The sequence below is a fragment of the Saccoglossus kowalevskii genome, chromosome 1 (assembly GCF_978046115.1).
Source record: "Saccoglossus kowalevskii chromosome 1, keSacKowa6.1, whole genome shotgun sequence".
In the NCBI taxonomy this organism is placed as follows: Eukaryota; Metazoa; Hemichordata; class Enteropneusta; family Harrimaniidae; genus Saccoglossus; species Saccoglossus kowalevskii.
Window position 1 is genome coordinate 44,875,421 of NC_140641.1, and position 14,671 is coordinate 44,890,091.

General features: G+C 30.7%; 1 protein-coding gene across 10 annotated transcripts in view; it reads left to right on the top strand.

Moving 5' to 3' along the window:
- LOC100375191 (cilium assembly protein DZIP1-like) overlaps window positions 1–14,671 on the top strand; it is a 74,507-nt gene that overhangs the window by 42,901 nt on the left and 16,935 nt on the right. For 8 of the 10 annotated variants that reach the window (XM_085502445.1, XM_085502439.1, XM_085502471.1 and 5 more), the window contains 3 exons: window positions 2,284–2,473; window positions 2,639–2,876; window positions 5,601–5,753. In XM_085502445.1, the coding sequence (XP_085358571.1) occupies window positions 2,284–2,473; window positions 2,639–2,876; window positions 5,601–5,753 (581 nt within the window). Of the gene's footprint in view, window positions 1–2,283; window positions 2,474–2,638; window positions 2,877–3,706; window positions 3,842–5,600; window positions 5,754–14,671 lie in introns of those variants that run through there. The other 2 variants (XM_085502477.1, XM_085502467.1) reach the window with 2 other exon arrangements.

Genomic DNA, 14,671 nt, shown 5'->3' on the forward strand with positions numbered 1-14,671 from the left:
ATGGATCAGTGTCAGTTTGGTTTACTCAACTCCCATATGCAACTATGGATCAGTGTCAGTTTGGTTTACTTAACTCCCAAATGCGAATCTAAGGATCAGTGTCAGTTTGGTTTACTCAACTCCCATATGCAACTATGGATCAGTGTCAGTTTGGTTTACTTAACTCCCATATGCAACTATGGATCAGTGTCAGTTTGGTTTACTCAACTCCCATATGCAACTATGGATCAGTGTCAGTTTGGTTTACTTAACTCCCAAATGCGAATCTAAGGATCAGTGTCAGTTTGGTTTACTCAACTCCCATATGCAACTCTATGGAACAGTGTCAGTTCGGTTTACTTAAGGTAGCGAGACTATTATTTGCATACTTGTTTTCATCTTCTAATTGTGACTAAATGACTACAAATAGACCCGGGAAAGTATATATTTTTAGAATCGCCAGACTTCAAGCTTTTCACAAGTGTATTTTGCATGCCCGTATCTGCATTCTACGACGCGTTACTCAAAGGTGAAAAATTACTTTTTCTGTAAAAAAAAATAATTACGCATTTACACTGGCGATAAGAAGTATTTTTTTCACTTTTCCTAGTTGTTCAATAGTCTGGTAAATTGAATGTGTCTGGTCAGTTTCATTCAAGCAACGCGTTTTAAAAAATAGTGTGCTGAATTTCAATTACTGTTTTAGTCACATTGCCCCCAACTCAAACCACAACTCGTTGGTAAATAATCGATGAAATAGTTTGTCTGGACACATTCAAGTTCCTCTCATTGTCACCTTAAAGCTGTGAAAATTTGGTGTTAATCCGACGACAATAAGTATACGTTATTTTTTGTTAAAGACCTTGTATTTTGAAAAACATAAACTCCTAGAAAACGTCCATGAAGTAACAGCAAAGATTTTCAAGCTTGTTTATCGGCACAATCAATTTGTTTTCCCATCAAGGTCTGTTTTACCATGTGTAGGGGCATCCAAATGTGTAAGGCTATTAGAAACCAAAAAAATAAAGGAATGGGATAGCTATAATTGGATAAATTCGGCATATGAAAACACCAAAATCAATGATTTTTTTCAGTGGCTGTGTGACCTTGTGTCTGACACATTCATATGCAAATGACTAATCTGTGAAACAAACAGGGGCGGAGACAAACCACTCGAATGTTTGGAAACACTCATTGTGTGTCAGATAGCTACTGATAACACATCCTAACATTGCTTTGTCTTGAGTTTATCTTTGAAACTTATTGGCACACAGATTAAACCTGTATTGTTGATTTTGGAAAACACTACTGAGGCTGCCTTGCTTCCCTTCAGAAAATATACATTTTAACCAACTTACATGACATTCTATGTTATGTTGACTTTATCATATGAAAGTTTATAGTGCATTTCATCAATTAATAAATAAATGTGAAAATCATTATTTTCAACACAAATAATAGTCTCGCTACCTTAACTCCCAAATGCGACTAAATGGATCAGTGTCAGTTTGGTTTACTTAACTCCCTAATGTGACTATGGATCAGTGTCAGTTTGGTATACTTAATTCCAGTATCTGACTCTATGGAGTGTGAGCTTGGTTTACTCAAATATAATGTACACTTGATTCAGATTTAGGAACAATTCAGTCTTAAATTAAATTACTGTTCCTGGAGCACAATCACTGCATGTTTACATTGTACCAAACTGAATCACAGATTTATTGTTTGAAAACAAACTCTCAGATGACCTTTTGTGGTTACTGAAATGAAAATATAAATTGTTTCTCATTATTGTGGGGTAATTTGTAACATTGTTAAAAATACTAAATACATGACGTCCATCATGAAGGTACTCATTCTGGTTCACGACCAGCCCAGTGTCGATCCAGTGCAGATCTAGTGCAGAGCTGGGTTGGTTATACACCATTATGAAGACAGACTTCATTGTTATCCAGTATTGGGATAAATTTGCATATGCAACATTTTACTTTGTCAATTAAGTCTTGTGTATTAACCCCAAATTGTTATTATATTTATATAAGTAATATAATTTTGCATTTTATTTATTACCGTAAAATCTGTATTAGAAGTCGCATTCCTAATAGAAGCCGCACCTATTCTTTTTGAATAATTGAGAACCAAACATTCACCATTTCTCCTATGTGTAGATGCTCTAATAGAAGCCGCATCCCCTCTGTTGCATTGTAACATTTTAATAGAAGCCGCGGCTTTTAATACAGATTTTACAGTATTTATGTTTGACTTAATTTAATTTACTGTTTTCACATTTTGTTTTACTAACAGCTAAAAAGAATGTTGCTAAAAAGGAAAAAGCTAGCAATTTACTGAGCGTTGGACGAAATTCTAAAACCCCCGACAGGTCACCAAGAAGAAAGAAACAACCACCACGTGCAATTGCATCAACTTCACCACCACCTGTGGCCCCAAGGAGTCCTGATAAAATAGGAGCTATGTCCACAATGTCAACAACAGGGTAAGTGCTAAGATATTGAAACATGTCCATGAATGTATTTGTGTCATCTTGATTATTTATTTACATATTGATATACTGACATTAATATATAACATATTTCACTGTAAAACTAAAGACTTGTTTTAGTAATTATATGCTTGATTGTGATCATGATTGTGTAATCAGATCCTGGGACACAACCACTTACACCAGAGGTACATACGGAGATGATACAGATAGTGAAGAGGAATCTGAGGAAGAAGAAGAAGAGGAGGAAGAAGAGGAGGAGGTGGAGGAAGAAGAGACTGAAGAAGATGCAGAATCAGAAAGTAATTGGGATTCTGAAGAAGAAAGTGAATTAAAACATCTTAAAAGCTCCACTGAAGTTTCAACTAAACAAACATCTGCAGTCAGACAACCCCGGGTAAGTATTCAAGAAACTGGTATAATGGTTAGCATGTCCTCCCATAATCAGAATTATTGTGGGTTTAACTCCCATGGTGAGATGTACACTTAGCTGTGGAGTTCTTTTCCTTTTGCAAGGCTTGCATCTATTATATTTGTGAGAATGGCATCCTTTTGTAGGTGATGTAATGCTGTCAGTCGAGTGTATTGTTCTTATTCCCAGTGCATGTAAAAGATATAGTTGTACTTGTTGCAAAGAGTAGCTGTTTCCATGGGGCAACTGATGTATACATTCCTCTCAATCCATGTGTGTTTGTGTTGTGCTGTGCCTCTAATCCCATTGTTAAAGCTACCATATCACCTCTAGTCCCATTGTTAAAGCTGCAGGTACCATACCACCTCTAGTCCCATTGTTAAAGCTACTAACCCACCTCTGGGCCTGTGGTGAAGCTGCATCTGTCTTCTAGTCCTGGTCTAAGGCTGGTATTTCTGACATTCTGTAAAACCATTTATTTTCACTGGTATTTAGTTTCATTATTTTGATGTTTTGAGCAATTTTACTGTAATGAGTGCTATCATTTTACATCTTCACACAAAATTAATTCAGCTAATTTTACTTATCTGCAAAAATAGCAAATTTAAAAAACAGTGAGTAATTAATGAGTTTACAGTATTCAGTATAATGACAAAATAATAATTGTTAATGTTATTTAAATTGCGTAATATACATATAATCTAACAATCAGCTTATTAGTTAACCAGTCAATCAAATCTTCCCTGCTGCTTTATAGCCTCTGCACTATTGTTGCTAACATTTGTTAACTGCTTTTCACCACTGCATTTCACTAGCATTTCAACAGTGGACTAGAACCAATAACAGAACTGAAATCACTTAGCGATGTTGAAGAAGAATTTGATTCACTCGAGCCAGATGATAATGGACTCAATGGCACTGTAGGCTTTTTTTAATCTCACCTGTTGGAATTTATTATTTCTTTTATTTTCATGTGCTATCTAGGTTCCAATAAGTGTTGTTTTTTTCTGAATGATTGTCTCCTTATAGTATTGTTATCACATCTAGTATGCTGTAAATAATGCTTGAGAGTATCTATGTTGTCTTGCTATTTTTTTCTTTCTATTGTGTAAACCACTCAATAACATTTGCTAGCTTCAATATTCTTTGTATTCTCACTACTATAAGCACATACATCATTTGGGATCATAGTATAAAATACTCCAGCATTCAGGCTTCATACTCTATTATTGGTATACTTTAAATGGAGGTACTGTAAAATACTTTATTTTAGCTGGAATTAACTTTCACTTTTGTATGGAATTTATTTTCTCTGATTTTTGACAAGTTGAATGGAAAATATAGGAAAAAAGGTATGTTCTCTGGATTTTATTTTCATTGAATCATTCCTTCAGCGAAATATTAATTCCAAGCGAATATAAAGTATTTTACAGTAATTCAGGGATAATTGCTTGGTAATAAATTTAGCCGAGCACTTGACCAATCAAATGTATGGATTCATAATTGTAATATTGACTTCTTTTTTTTTTTACTTTTCCATTCATTTATATATTTATTGCTATTAACCGATAGAAAATAATATATCCAAGGAAGCAATACTGATATTATTAACTGTACAATGTATTTGTCCGATATCCCGCCCTGGGTCAAATCATCGCCTTGGTTAATCTTTTGGTGCTTTTTTTATCACTTTTTCAATACGTTATATCCTAAAATACAATAGCATTGAGAGTTGTAAGATATCAAGAATATTGCTATCAATATTCTAATTTAGAGAATAAAAGGCCTTTGATTGGCTCGAAAATATGCTTCACAAACAGTTGAAATTTCACAGCCCCTACCATCCACCAAATTGTCTGCATTTCCTCTTTACTTGGTGTATAGATTGAAATGTTCTCCTAAATTAAGACACTTATGACACAATTCTGAAACTTGGATCTGTAATAGATATTTTCTGCGTCTTATGAATAATTGACATAATTTTTACTACCAAAAGATCAGCCATGTCTTGTATCGTACAAATATGGTACCGGTATATTATAATTTGGGTATAGTTGGTTAGTTGTAGGATGTTCTGTTTGTATTCTTTATTATGGTTTGTTCTCAGTTTAGAAGTTATCAGTATCCATGTCAGTATTGTCTGTAACCCAACAAAGTCAAGCAGAGCAAAGTCACTTGTTAGTTTCTTAGATTGCATATATTTATGCATGTAATGCATATTTGATATCACTGCTTACTACAGCAGTTCACAGCACTGTTTTAATAGCCCCCATCACACAAAGTTCATCATCTGTTGAACATGTATGCTGTTGTCATCACTCATAATGTGTTACTGATGAACGTCAATTTTTCAATTTGATCAAAATGGTCTTGCGGTCATATTGTTTTTCTACAACTGATCTTCCCATTTCTTAGCACTCTTTTACAGATTTTGTTTGAATTTGGTACAAAGGCAAGACATGGGTTGCATGTTTGCTTCAGTTATTTTGTGATTTCAATCAAATTTAACCAACTGACAGTGATTTTTGTTTTGTGATTTGATACAAAATGGCCAACTGGCATCCATGTTAGTTTTATTTTCATGTGTTTTTCACCATTTCCTGAACATTGCTTTGACTATTTTGTTAAAAGTACATGTACCTTTGTTTAAGTACCTTTCTAATAGCTTTTTTATCAAATAACTTTGATTTTGTGCTCTTATTTTACTAGGGTGCTTTGGTAAAAGACATGACTAAAAGCATTGAGAGGCAGTTGTCAGGGAGGGGTGGGCAGAAACCTGTGGGTGGGGTTGACTTGAGTGGGTCTGTTCATCGACAACAGGGTAGAGACCAAAGTGATGGTTCCCCTACACCTAGAATACCAGTAAGTAGCATGCTGTCTGTTATACTGCTATCCTTACTATACTCTATACACTTGTAACATTTATCACTGATTCACAACAGTAATATCAACTCAAATGTGACCTCCTTGCTAAATATCTCACTACTCACAATCATATGAAACTTTGTTTAAATGAATGACTGTGTGGGTGAACAAAGTGAATGAGCAGGCATGTGAGTAATTAATGGTGTCAGAAAAATGAGTTATCACATATGATATTTTATTTTAATATCTTGCCCAGTATCATAAAGGGAGGAAAAGGTCAATAGAGAAAATATTTGTTTTTGTTGTTGACTCTGGTGTGTACTTTTTTCTTGTGGTAACAATATAATGGATATATTGTATATTTTGACAGGTCTTGTATACATTTTAAAAGATATTGGTCAAAATAGAACATTAAATTGTCATTGTCCTATAAGTCAAACAACTTTAACTGATCATCTTCAATCTTGAAAATATTACAAATCACTATAAACTATCAACCAAGTTCAATTTTGAGTGACTAGGATGTATAATTTTTAAGATGACATGTACAGAATGAAGACATTTACACTGCTGATCACAAGAACCAGATGTTCGTAATACATTTTTTGTATGCTCTTCATGATCTGTTGTTCAATCTTGGTTTCATTATGTGCTTTTCTCTTGCCAAAATTTTGCCTTGATATATAGCTGTACTAATTGGAAACCTTGGAATTAATACGTACCCCAGCATTTGTTGGTCTCTGTTTTGATTAAGTCTGAAAATACGGACTTATAATTTCATATTTATGTGTTTGACTGGTAGCCATCTTGTTGTTATGAATGTTGTTTTTGAACCATATACCTGACATGGCACCATGGATCAATTTAACACTTGAATCATGGATCATGTCATACATATGCATTCATCTCACAATCTAACTAAGATTGCCAATTGGTGGAGTCCATTTTACAGCTAAAAATCAAGCATTTATGCCATTCTGGAATTAGATCTCGACAAGGCATTGAAAAATTGTGTTAAAACTTGGTTAACACATTGAACATAATGATATTTTGGTACATGTTATTTGTTGTTTTAGATCGGTTTCAAATGAACAACTGGTTGCTCCAGAGATATATCTCTGACCTGCTTTGCCATCATGGTACATTGTGTACTTTTTTTTCACAACCCAATTTAAGATCACAAAATGGCGTAAAATTAGCTGACAGGTCTGACTTTTGTTTTGACCTCTACATACATTGAACATTAATGGGACATTAATGCATGTCGATTTGTTTTTCGGATCAGATTCAAAATGGTTGATTGATGACCATTTTCTTTTAATGATTTTGGTTCTGGAAATGTATCTCTGACATTCCTTGACTGATCATGTCCAAATTTTATATATGCAAGTGTATTTGTTTGACAATCAGATTTAAGATGGCCAAATGCATCAAAATCAAGCAGCTCTGCCATTCTAGACCTATCTTTTTACAAACATGGAACATGTATAATGAAACCATAATGTTTTTCAGATCTGATTCAAAATGACTGAATGCAAATACTGTTCTTGAGCCGCATGTTTCTGACATACATTGACTAATCTCAATCAAACTTTACAACTACATTATACATAATTGTCATTTTGTTCTTATGTTCTGGTTGACTCAATTTAGTTTTGTTTGCTATCGACATATTGATGAGGACTCTGTTATGTTATGACTTGTTTACTATTGCCTAATGGCAAGTCATTTCAATGACTTGTATAACATATAGTCTAATAATCAACAGTGTGATAAACACAACTAATTAACAGTCTTGTTCATAAGCATGGTTGTAATAGTTTTGTATTGACTAAAAAGAGAACGGTAGTAGTGAGTGATATTATAATACATGTATAGATTGTCATTTGTATTTTGAATGATATGTGACTATTATAGTGTGAGTGAAATCACAGTAACACCATTAACAATCTATTAACATGTTACAGGACTCTTGATAATGTCATATGCAATAACCAAATTATGTAAGATGACACATCATATGCAATAACCAAATTATGTAAGATGACACATCATATGCAATAACCAAATTATGTAAAATGACACATCATATGCAATAACCAAATTATGTAAAATGACACATCATATGCAATAACCAAATTATGTAAAATGACATCATATGCAATAACCAAATTATGTAAAATGACACATCATATGCAATAACCAAATTATGTAAAATGACACATCATATGCAATAACCAAATTATGTAAGATGACACATCATATGCAATAACCAAATTATGTAAGATGACACATCATATGCAATAAGCAAATTATGTAAAATGACACATCATATGCAATAACCAAATTATGTAAAATGACACATCATATGCAATAACCAAATTATGTAAAATGACACATCATATGCAATAACCAAATTATGTAAGATGACACATCATATGCAATAACCAAATTATGTAAAATGACACATCATATGCAATAAGCAAATTATGTAAAATGACACATCATATGCAATAACCAAATTATGTAAAATGACACATCATATGCAATAACCAAATTATGTAAAATGACACATCATATGCAATAACCAAATTATGTAAGATGACACATCATATGCAATAACCAAATTATGTAAGATGACACATCATATGCAATAACCAAATTATGTAAAATGACACATCATATGCAATAACCAAATTATGTAAAATGACACATCATATGCAATAACCAAATTATGTAAAATGATACATCATATGCAATAACCAAATTATGTAAAATGACACATCATATGCAATAACCAAATTATGTAAAATGACACATCATATGCAATAACCAAATTATGTAAAATGACACATCATATGCAATAACCAAATTATGTAAGATGACACATCATATGCAATAACCAAATTATGTAAAATGACACATCATATGCAATAACCAAATTATGTAAAATGACACATCATATGCAATAACCAAATTATGTAAAATGACACATCATATGCAATAACCAAATTATGTAAAATGACACATCATATGCAATAACCAAATTATGTAAGATGACACATCATATGCAATAACCAAATTATGTAAAATGACACATCATATGCAATAAGCAAATTATGTAAAATGACACATCATATGCAATAACCAAATTATGTAAAATGACACATCATATGCAATAACCAAATTATGTAAAATGACACATCATATGCAATAACCAAATTATGTAAGATGACACATCATATGCAATAACCAAATTATGTAAGATGACACATCATATGCAATAACCAAATTATGTAAAATGACACATCATATGCAATAACCAAATTATGTAAAATGACACATCATATGCAATAACCAAATTATGTAAAATGATACATCATATGCAATAACCAAATTATGTAAAATGACACATCATATGCAATAACCAAATTATGTAAAATGACACATCATATGCAATAACCAAATTATGTAAAATGACACATCATATGCAATAACCAAATTATGTAAGATGACACATCATATGCAATAACCAAATTATGTAAAATGACACATCATATGCAATAACCAAATTATGTAAAATGACACATCATATGCAATAACCAAATTATGTAAAATGACACATCATATGCAATAACCAAATTATGTAAAATGACACATCATATGCAATAACCAAATTATGTAAAATGACACATCATATGCAATAACCAAATTATGTAAGATGACACATCATATGCAATAACCAAATTATGTAAGATGACACATCATATGCAATAAGCAAATTATGTAAAATGACACATCATATGCAATAACCAAATTATGTAAAATGACACATCATATGCAATAACCAAATTATGTAAAATGACACATCATATGCAATAACCAAATTATGTAAGATGACACATCATATGCAATAACCAAATTATGTAAAATGACACATCATATGCAATAAGCAAATTATGTAAAATGACACATCATATGCAATAACCAAATTATGTAAAATGACACATCATATGCAATAACCAAATTATGTAAAATGACACATCATATGCAATAACCAAATTATGTAAGATGACACATCATATGCAATAACCAAATTATGTAAAATGACACATCATATGCAATAACCAAATTATGTAAAATGATACATCATATGCAATAACCAAATTATGTAAGATGACACATCATATGCAATAACCAAATTATGTAAAATGACACATCATATGCAATAACCAAATTATGTAAAATGACACATCATATGCAATAACCAAATTATGTAAGATGACACATCATATGCAATAACCAAATTATGTAAGATGACACATCATATGCAATAACCAAATTATGTAAAATGACACATCATATGCAATAACCAAATTATATAAAATGACACATCATATGCAATAACCAAATTATGTAAAATGACACATCATATGCAATAACCAAATTATGTAAGATGACACATCATATGCAATAACCAAATTATGTAAGATGACACATCATATGCAATAACCAAATTATGTAAAATGACACATCATATGCAATAACCAAATTATGTAAAATGACACATCATATGCAATAACCAAATTATGTAAGATGACACATCATATGCAATAACCAAATTATGTAAGATGACACATCATATGCAATAACCAAATTATGTAAAATGACACATCATATGCAATAACCAAATTATGTAAAATGACATATCATATGCAATAACCAAATTATGTAAAATGACACATCATATGCAATAACCAAATTATGTAAGATGACACATCATATGCAATAACCAAATTATGTAAAATGACACATCATATGCAATAACCAAATTATGTAAAATGACACATCATATGCAATAACCAAATTATGTAAAATGACACATCATATGCAATAACCAAATTATGTAAAATGACACATCATATGCAATAACCAAATTATGTAAAATGACACATCATATGCAATAACCAAATTATGTAAGATGACACATCATATGCAATAACCAAATTATGTAAAATGACACATCATATGCAATAACAAAATTATGTAAAATGACACATCATATGCAATAACCAAATTATGTAAGATGACACATCATATGCAATAACCAAATTATGTAAGATGACACATCATATGCAATAACCAAATTATGTAAGATGACACATCATATGCAATAACCAAATTATGTAAAATGGCACATCATATGCAATAACCAAATTATGTAAAATGACACATCATATGCAATAACCAAATTATGTAAAATGACACATCATATGCAATAACCAAATTATGTAAGATGACACATCATATGCAATAACCAAATTATGTAAGATGACACATCATATGCAATAACCAAATTATGTAAGATGACACATCATATGCAATAACCAAATTATGTAAGATGACACATCATATGCAATAACCAAATTATGTAAAAATGACATCATATGCAATAACCAAATTATGTAAAATGACACATCATATGCAATAACCAAATTATGCAAAATGACACATCATATGCAATAACCAAATTATGTAAAATGACACATCATATGCAATAACCAAATTATGTAAAATGACACATCATATGCAATAACCAAATTATGTAAAATGACACATCATATGCAATAACCAAATTATGTAAGATGACACATCATATGCAATAACCAAATTATGTAAAATGACACATCATATGCAATAACCAAATTATGTAAAATGACACATCATATGCAATAACCAAATTATGTAAGATGACACATCATATGCAATAACCAAATTATGTAAAATGACACATCATATGCAATAACCAAATTATGTAAAATGACACATCATATGCAATAACCAAATTATGTAAGATGACACATCATATGCAATAACCAAATTATGTAAAATGACACATCATATGCAATAACCAAATTATGTAATATGACACATCATATGCAATAACCAAATTATGTAAAATGACACATCATATGCAATAACCAAATTATGTAAAATGACACATCATATGCAATAACCAAATTATGTAAAATGACACATCATATGCAATAACCAAATTATGTAAAATGACACATCATATGCAATAACCAAATTATGTAAAATGACACATCATATGCAATAACCAAATTATGTAAAATGACACATCATATGCAATAACCAAATTATGTAAGATGACACATCATATGCAATAACCAAATTATGTAAGATGACACATCATATGCAATAACCAAATTATGTAAAATGACACATCATATGCAATAACCAAATTATGTAAAATGACACATCATATGCAATAACCAAATTATGTAAGATGACACATCATATGCAATAACCAAATTATGTAAAATGACACATCATATGCAATAACCAAATTATGTAAAATGACACATCATAATAATAATAATAACTTTATTGCATCCTTAGAAATACAATGTTTCTATCAGTTAATAGCAATAAAGATTAGTTGTGATAACTACTACTACAAAAAGAAAGTTAGTTGTTAAAAAAAAAAAAGATAAAGCAAGTGTTACATCATATGCAATAACCAAATTATGTAAGATGACACATCATATGCAATAACCAAATTATGTAAAATGACACATCATATGCAATAAGCACATAATGTAACATGACACATCATATGCAATAAGCACATAATGTAACATGACATATTAATAACCAAATTGTCAGGTCACCTGTCATAACCAAATTATACTTGATAATCCCTATCACTCTATAACTATAGCATGCAAACTGGTTTCAAAATTCACCTCTGGCAACTGTCTCCATAGCTTTTATTTGTTACTGTTTGTAATTTAAAATATTTTGTTTTTATAGTATTGATATTTTGATGTTTTGCCTAATATTGCTAAATTTTTATACCAGATTGAGTCCAAAAATAGAGATTATATTTGTCTCTGTGCATCCTGTGATCATTCTTTTGTTTGTTATTTGTTACATTCATTCATTCATTCCTTTGTATCATCTTATATTTCAGACATGTGTTGCCAAAGGTGATTCAACTTGATACAAAGACGAGTCATGTTAGGGCATACACATTATGTTGCTTCAAGAAACAAAATGACCGTCTGGTCTCCATTTTGTTTGAAATATGCTGGTTCCATATAATCACAAATAGTTGCTTAATTATGTTGGTCTTTGTTCAGATTCCTATAGAGACCTATGGATTGACCTTCATGCATGTGTCCATCCAATCGCATGCACCTGTATTTCATGCCTAGGCTAATCGTATTCACACACACACATCTTATATCTTGAGATACATATACACTCCCATTCGTTTCATGATCTGATTGAAGATGGTCAAATGGCTGCCATTTTAATGTTAAAAACTCTTCCAAATGAAGCATTCATGCGTAATGTATGGATGGTTTTTGTTTAAAGTTGGTACATATATTGAACGATATAAGACATTGCTGCACATCATTCATTCTACTCATTCACTCTGTACACATCTACAGTAAACCTTTTTCCCATCCTGAATAGTATTTTTGATTTTGATTTTTTAGCTCTGTTGTTGACTTCATCGTTTGTGTAATTTTTTTACTTTTTTGATTTCTTCTTAAAAACTACAAGCCTGATTGCTTTGATACTTGGTGTATATGTACCTTGGGTGGATCCCTCTTAGATTTAATCATTTCATGATGATATCTTTAATTCTCAACTTTTGGTGAATATTTTTGTCATTTTTGGTAAAAAGTGATATTTTCGACTTCTTGTTCACCTCTCAGGTGGACCTCTCTCAGATTTTTTATTTTGTGATGATCTTCAATTCTCTAATTTTGATGAATATTTTTGTAATTTTTGGTAAAATCTTTTATTTTTGATTTCTTGTTAAAAACTGATTTTTCTGACTGATTTGATATTACAAAATGTATATATATATATATATGTATTACAGGTGGACCTTTCTAAGATTTGTTCAATTTGTGATGATGTGCATTGCTGAGAGCAATCTCAACCAAAAAGTTGCTTGATTTTTTTTTCTAAAGTATAGTGTTGACCTAAAATAAAGTCTTAAATAAATAATAATTTAATTCAGATAACCTTATTTTCAAGTCCACAATAATGTCTTAGTTTTTCATCAGCAAACCACATTAATTACTGCCAGAGTTGTAGACTAGAACTCAACAGTCTTCAACTAAGATGCATTACATATTCTCTAGAAGAATAGCTGACAAACTGTTTCACAGTTATTTTAAAACATTCTATAAACACAAAATTTGTATTTTGATTATTCTATTCCAGATGATTAATTTATGTATATATATATATATATATATATATATAACAAAATAATAACCTCTGCGAAAAATGTTATATTATTAAACTTCTCTGAACTTTACTACAACCAACCAAAATCATTGACAAAATGATATCATATTGTCCCAAAAAAAGACAACAGTAATATGCATAAAACTGACATCATAATGTGCTAAAAAATGACATTTTTAATATGCTAAAAAATTACATCATGTGTCAAAAAATTAAATCATAATGTGCTAAAAAATTACATTATGTGTCAAAAAATTACATTATAATGTGCCAGAAATAGACACAATGTGCTAAAAAAATTACATTATAATGTGCCAGAAACAGACACAATGTGCTAAAAAAATTACATTATAATGTGCCAGAAATAGACACAATGTGCTAGAAAAATTACATTATAATGTGCCATAAATAGACACAATGTGCTAAAAAAATTACATTATAATGTGCCAGAAATAGACACAATGTGCTAAAAAAATTACATTATAATGTGCCATAAATAGACACAATGTGCTAAAAAAATTACATTATAATGTGCCATAAATAGACACAATGTGCTAAAAAAATTACTTTATAATGTGCCAGAAATAGACACAATGTGCTAAAAAAATTACATTATAATG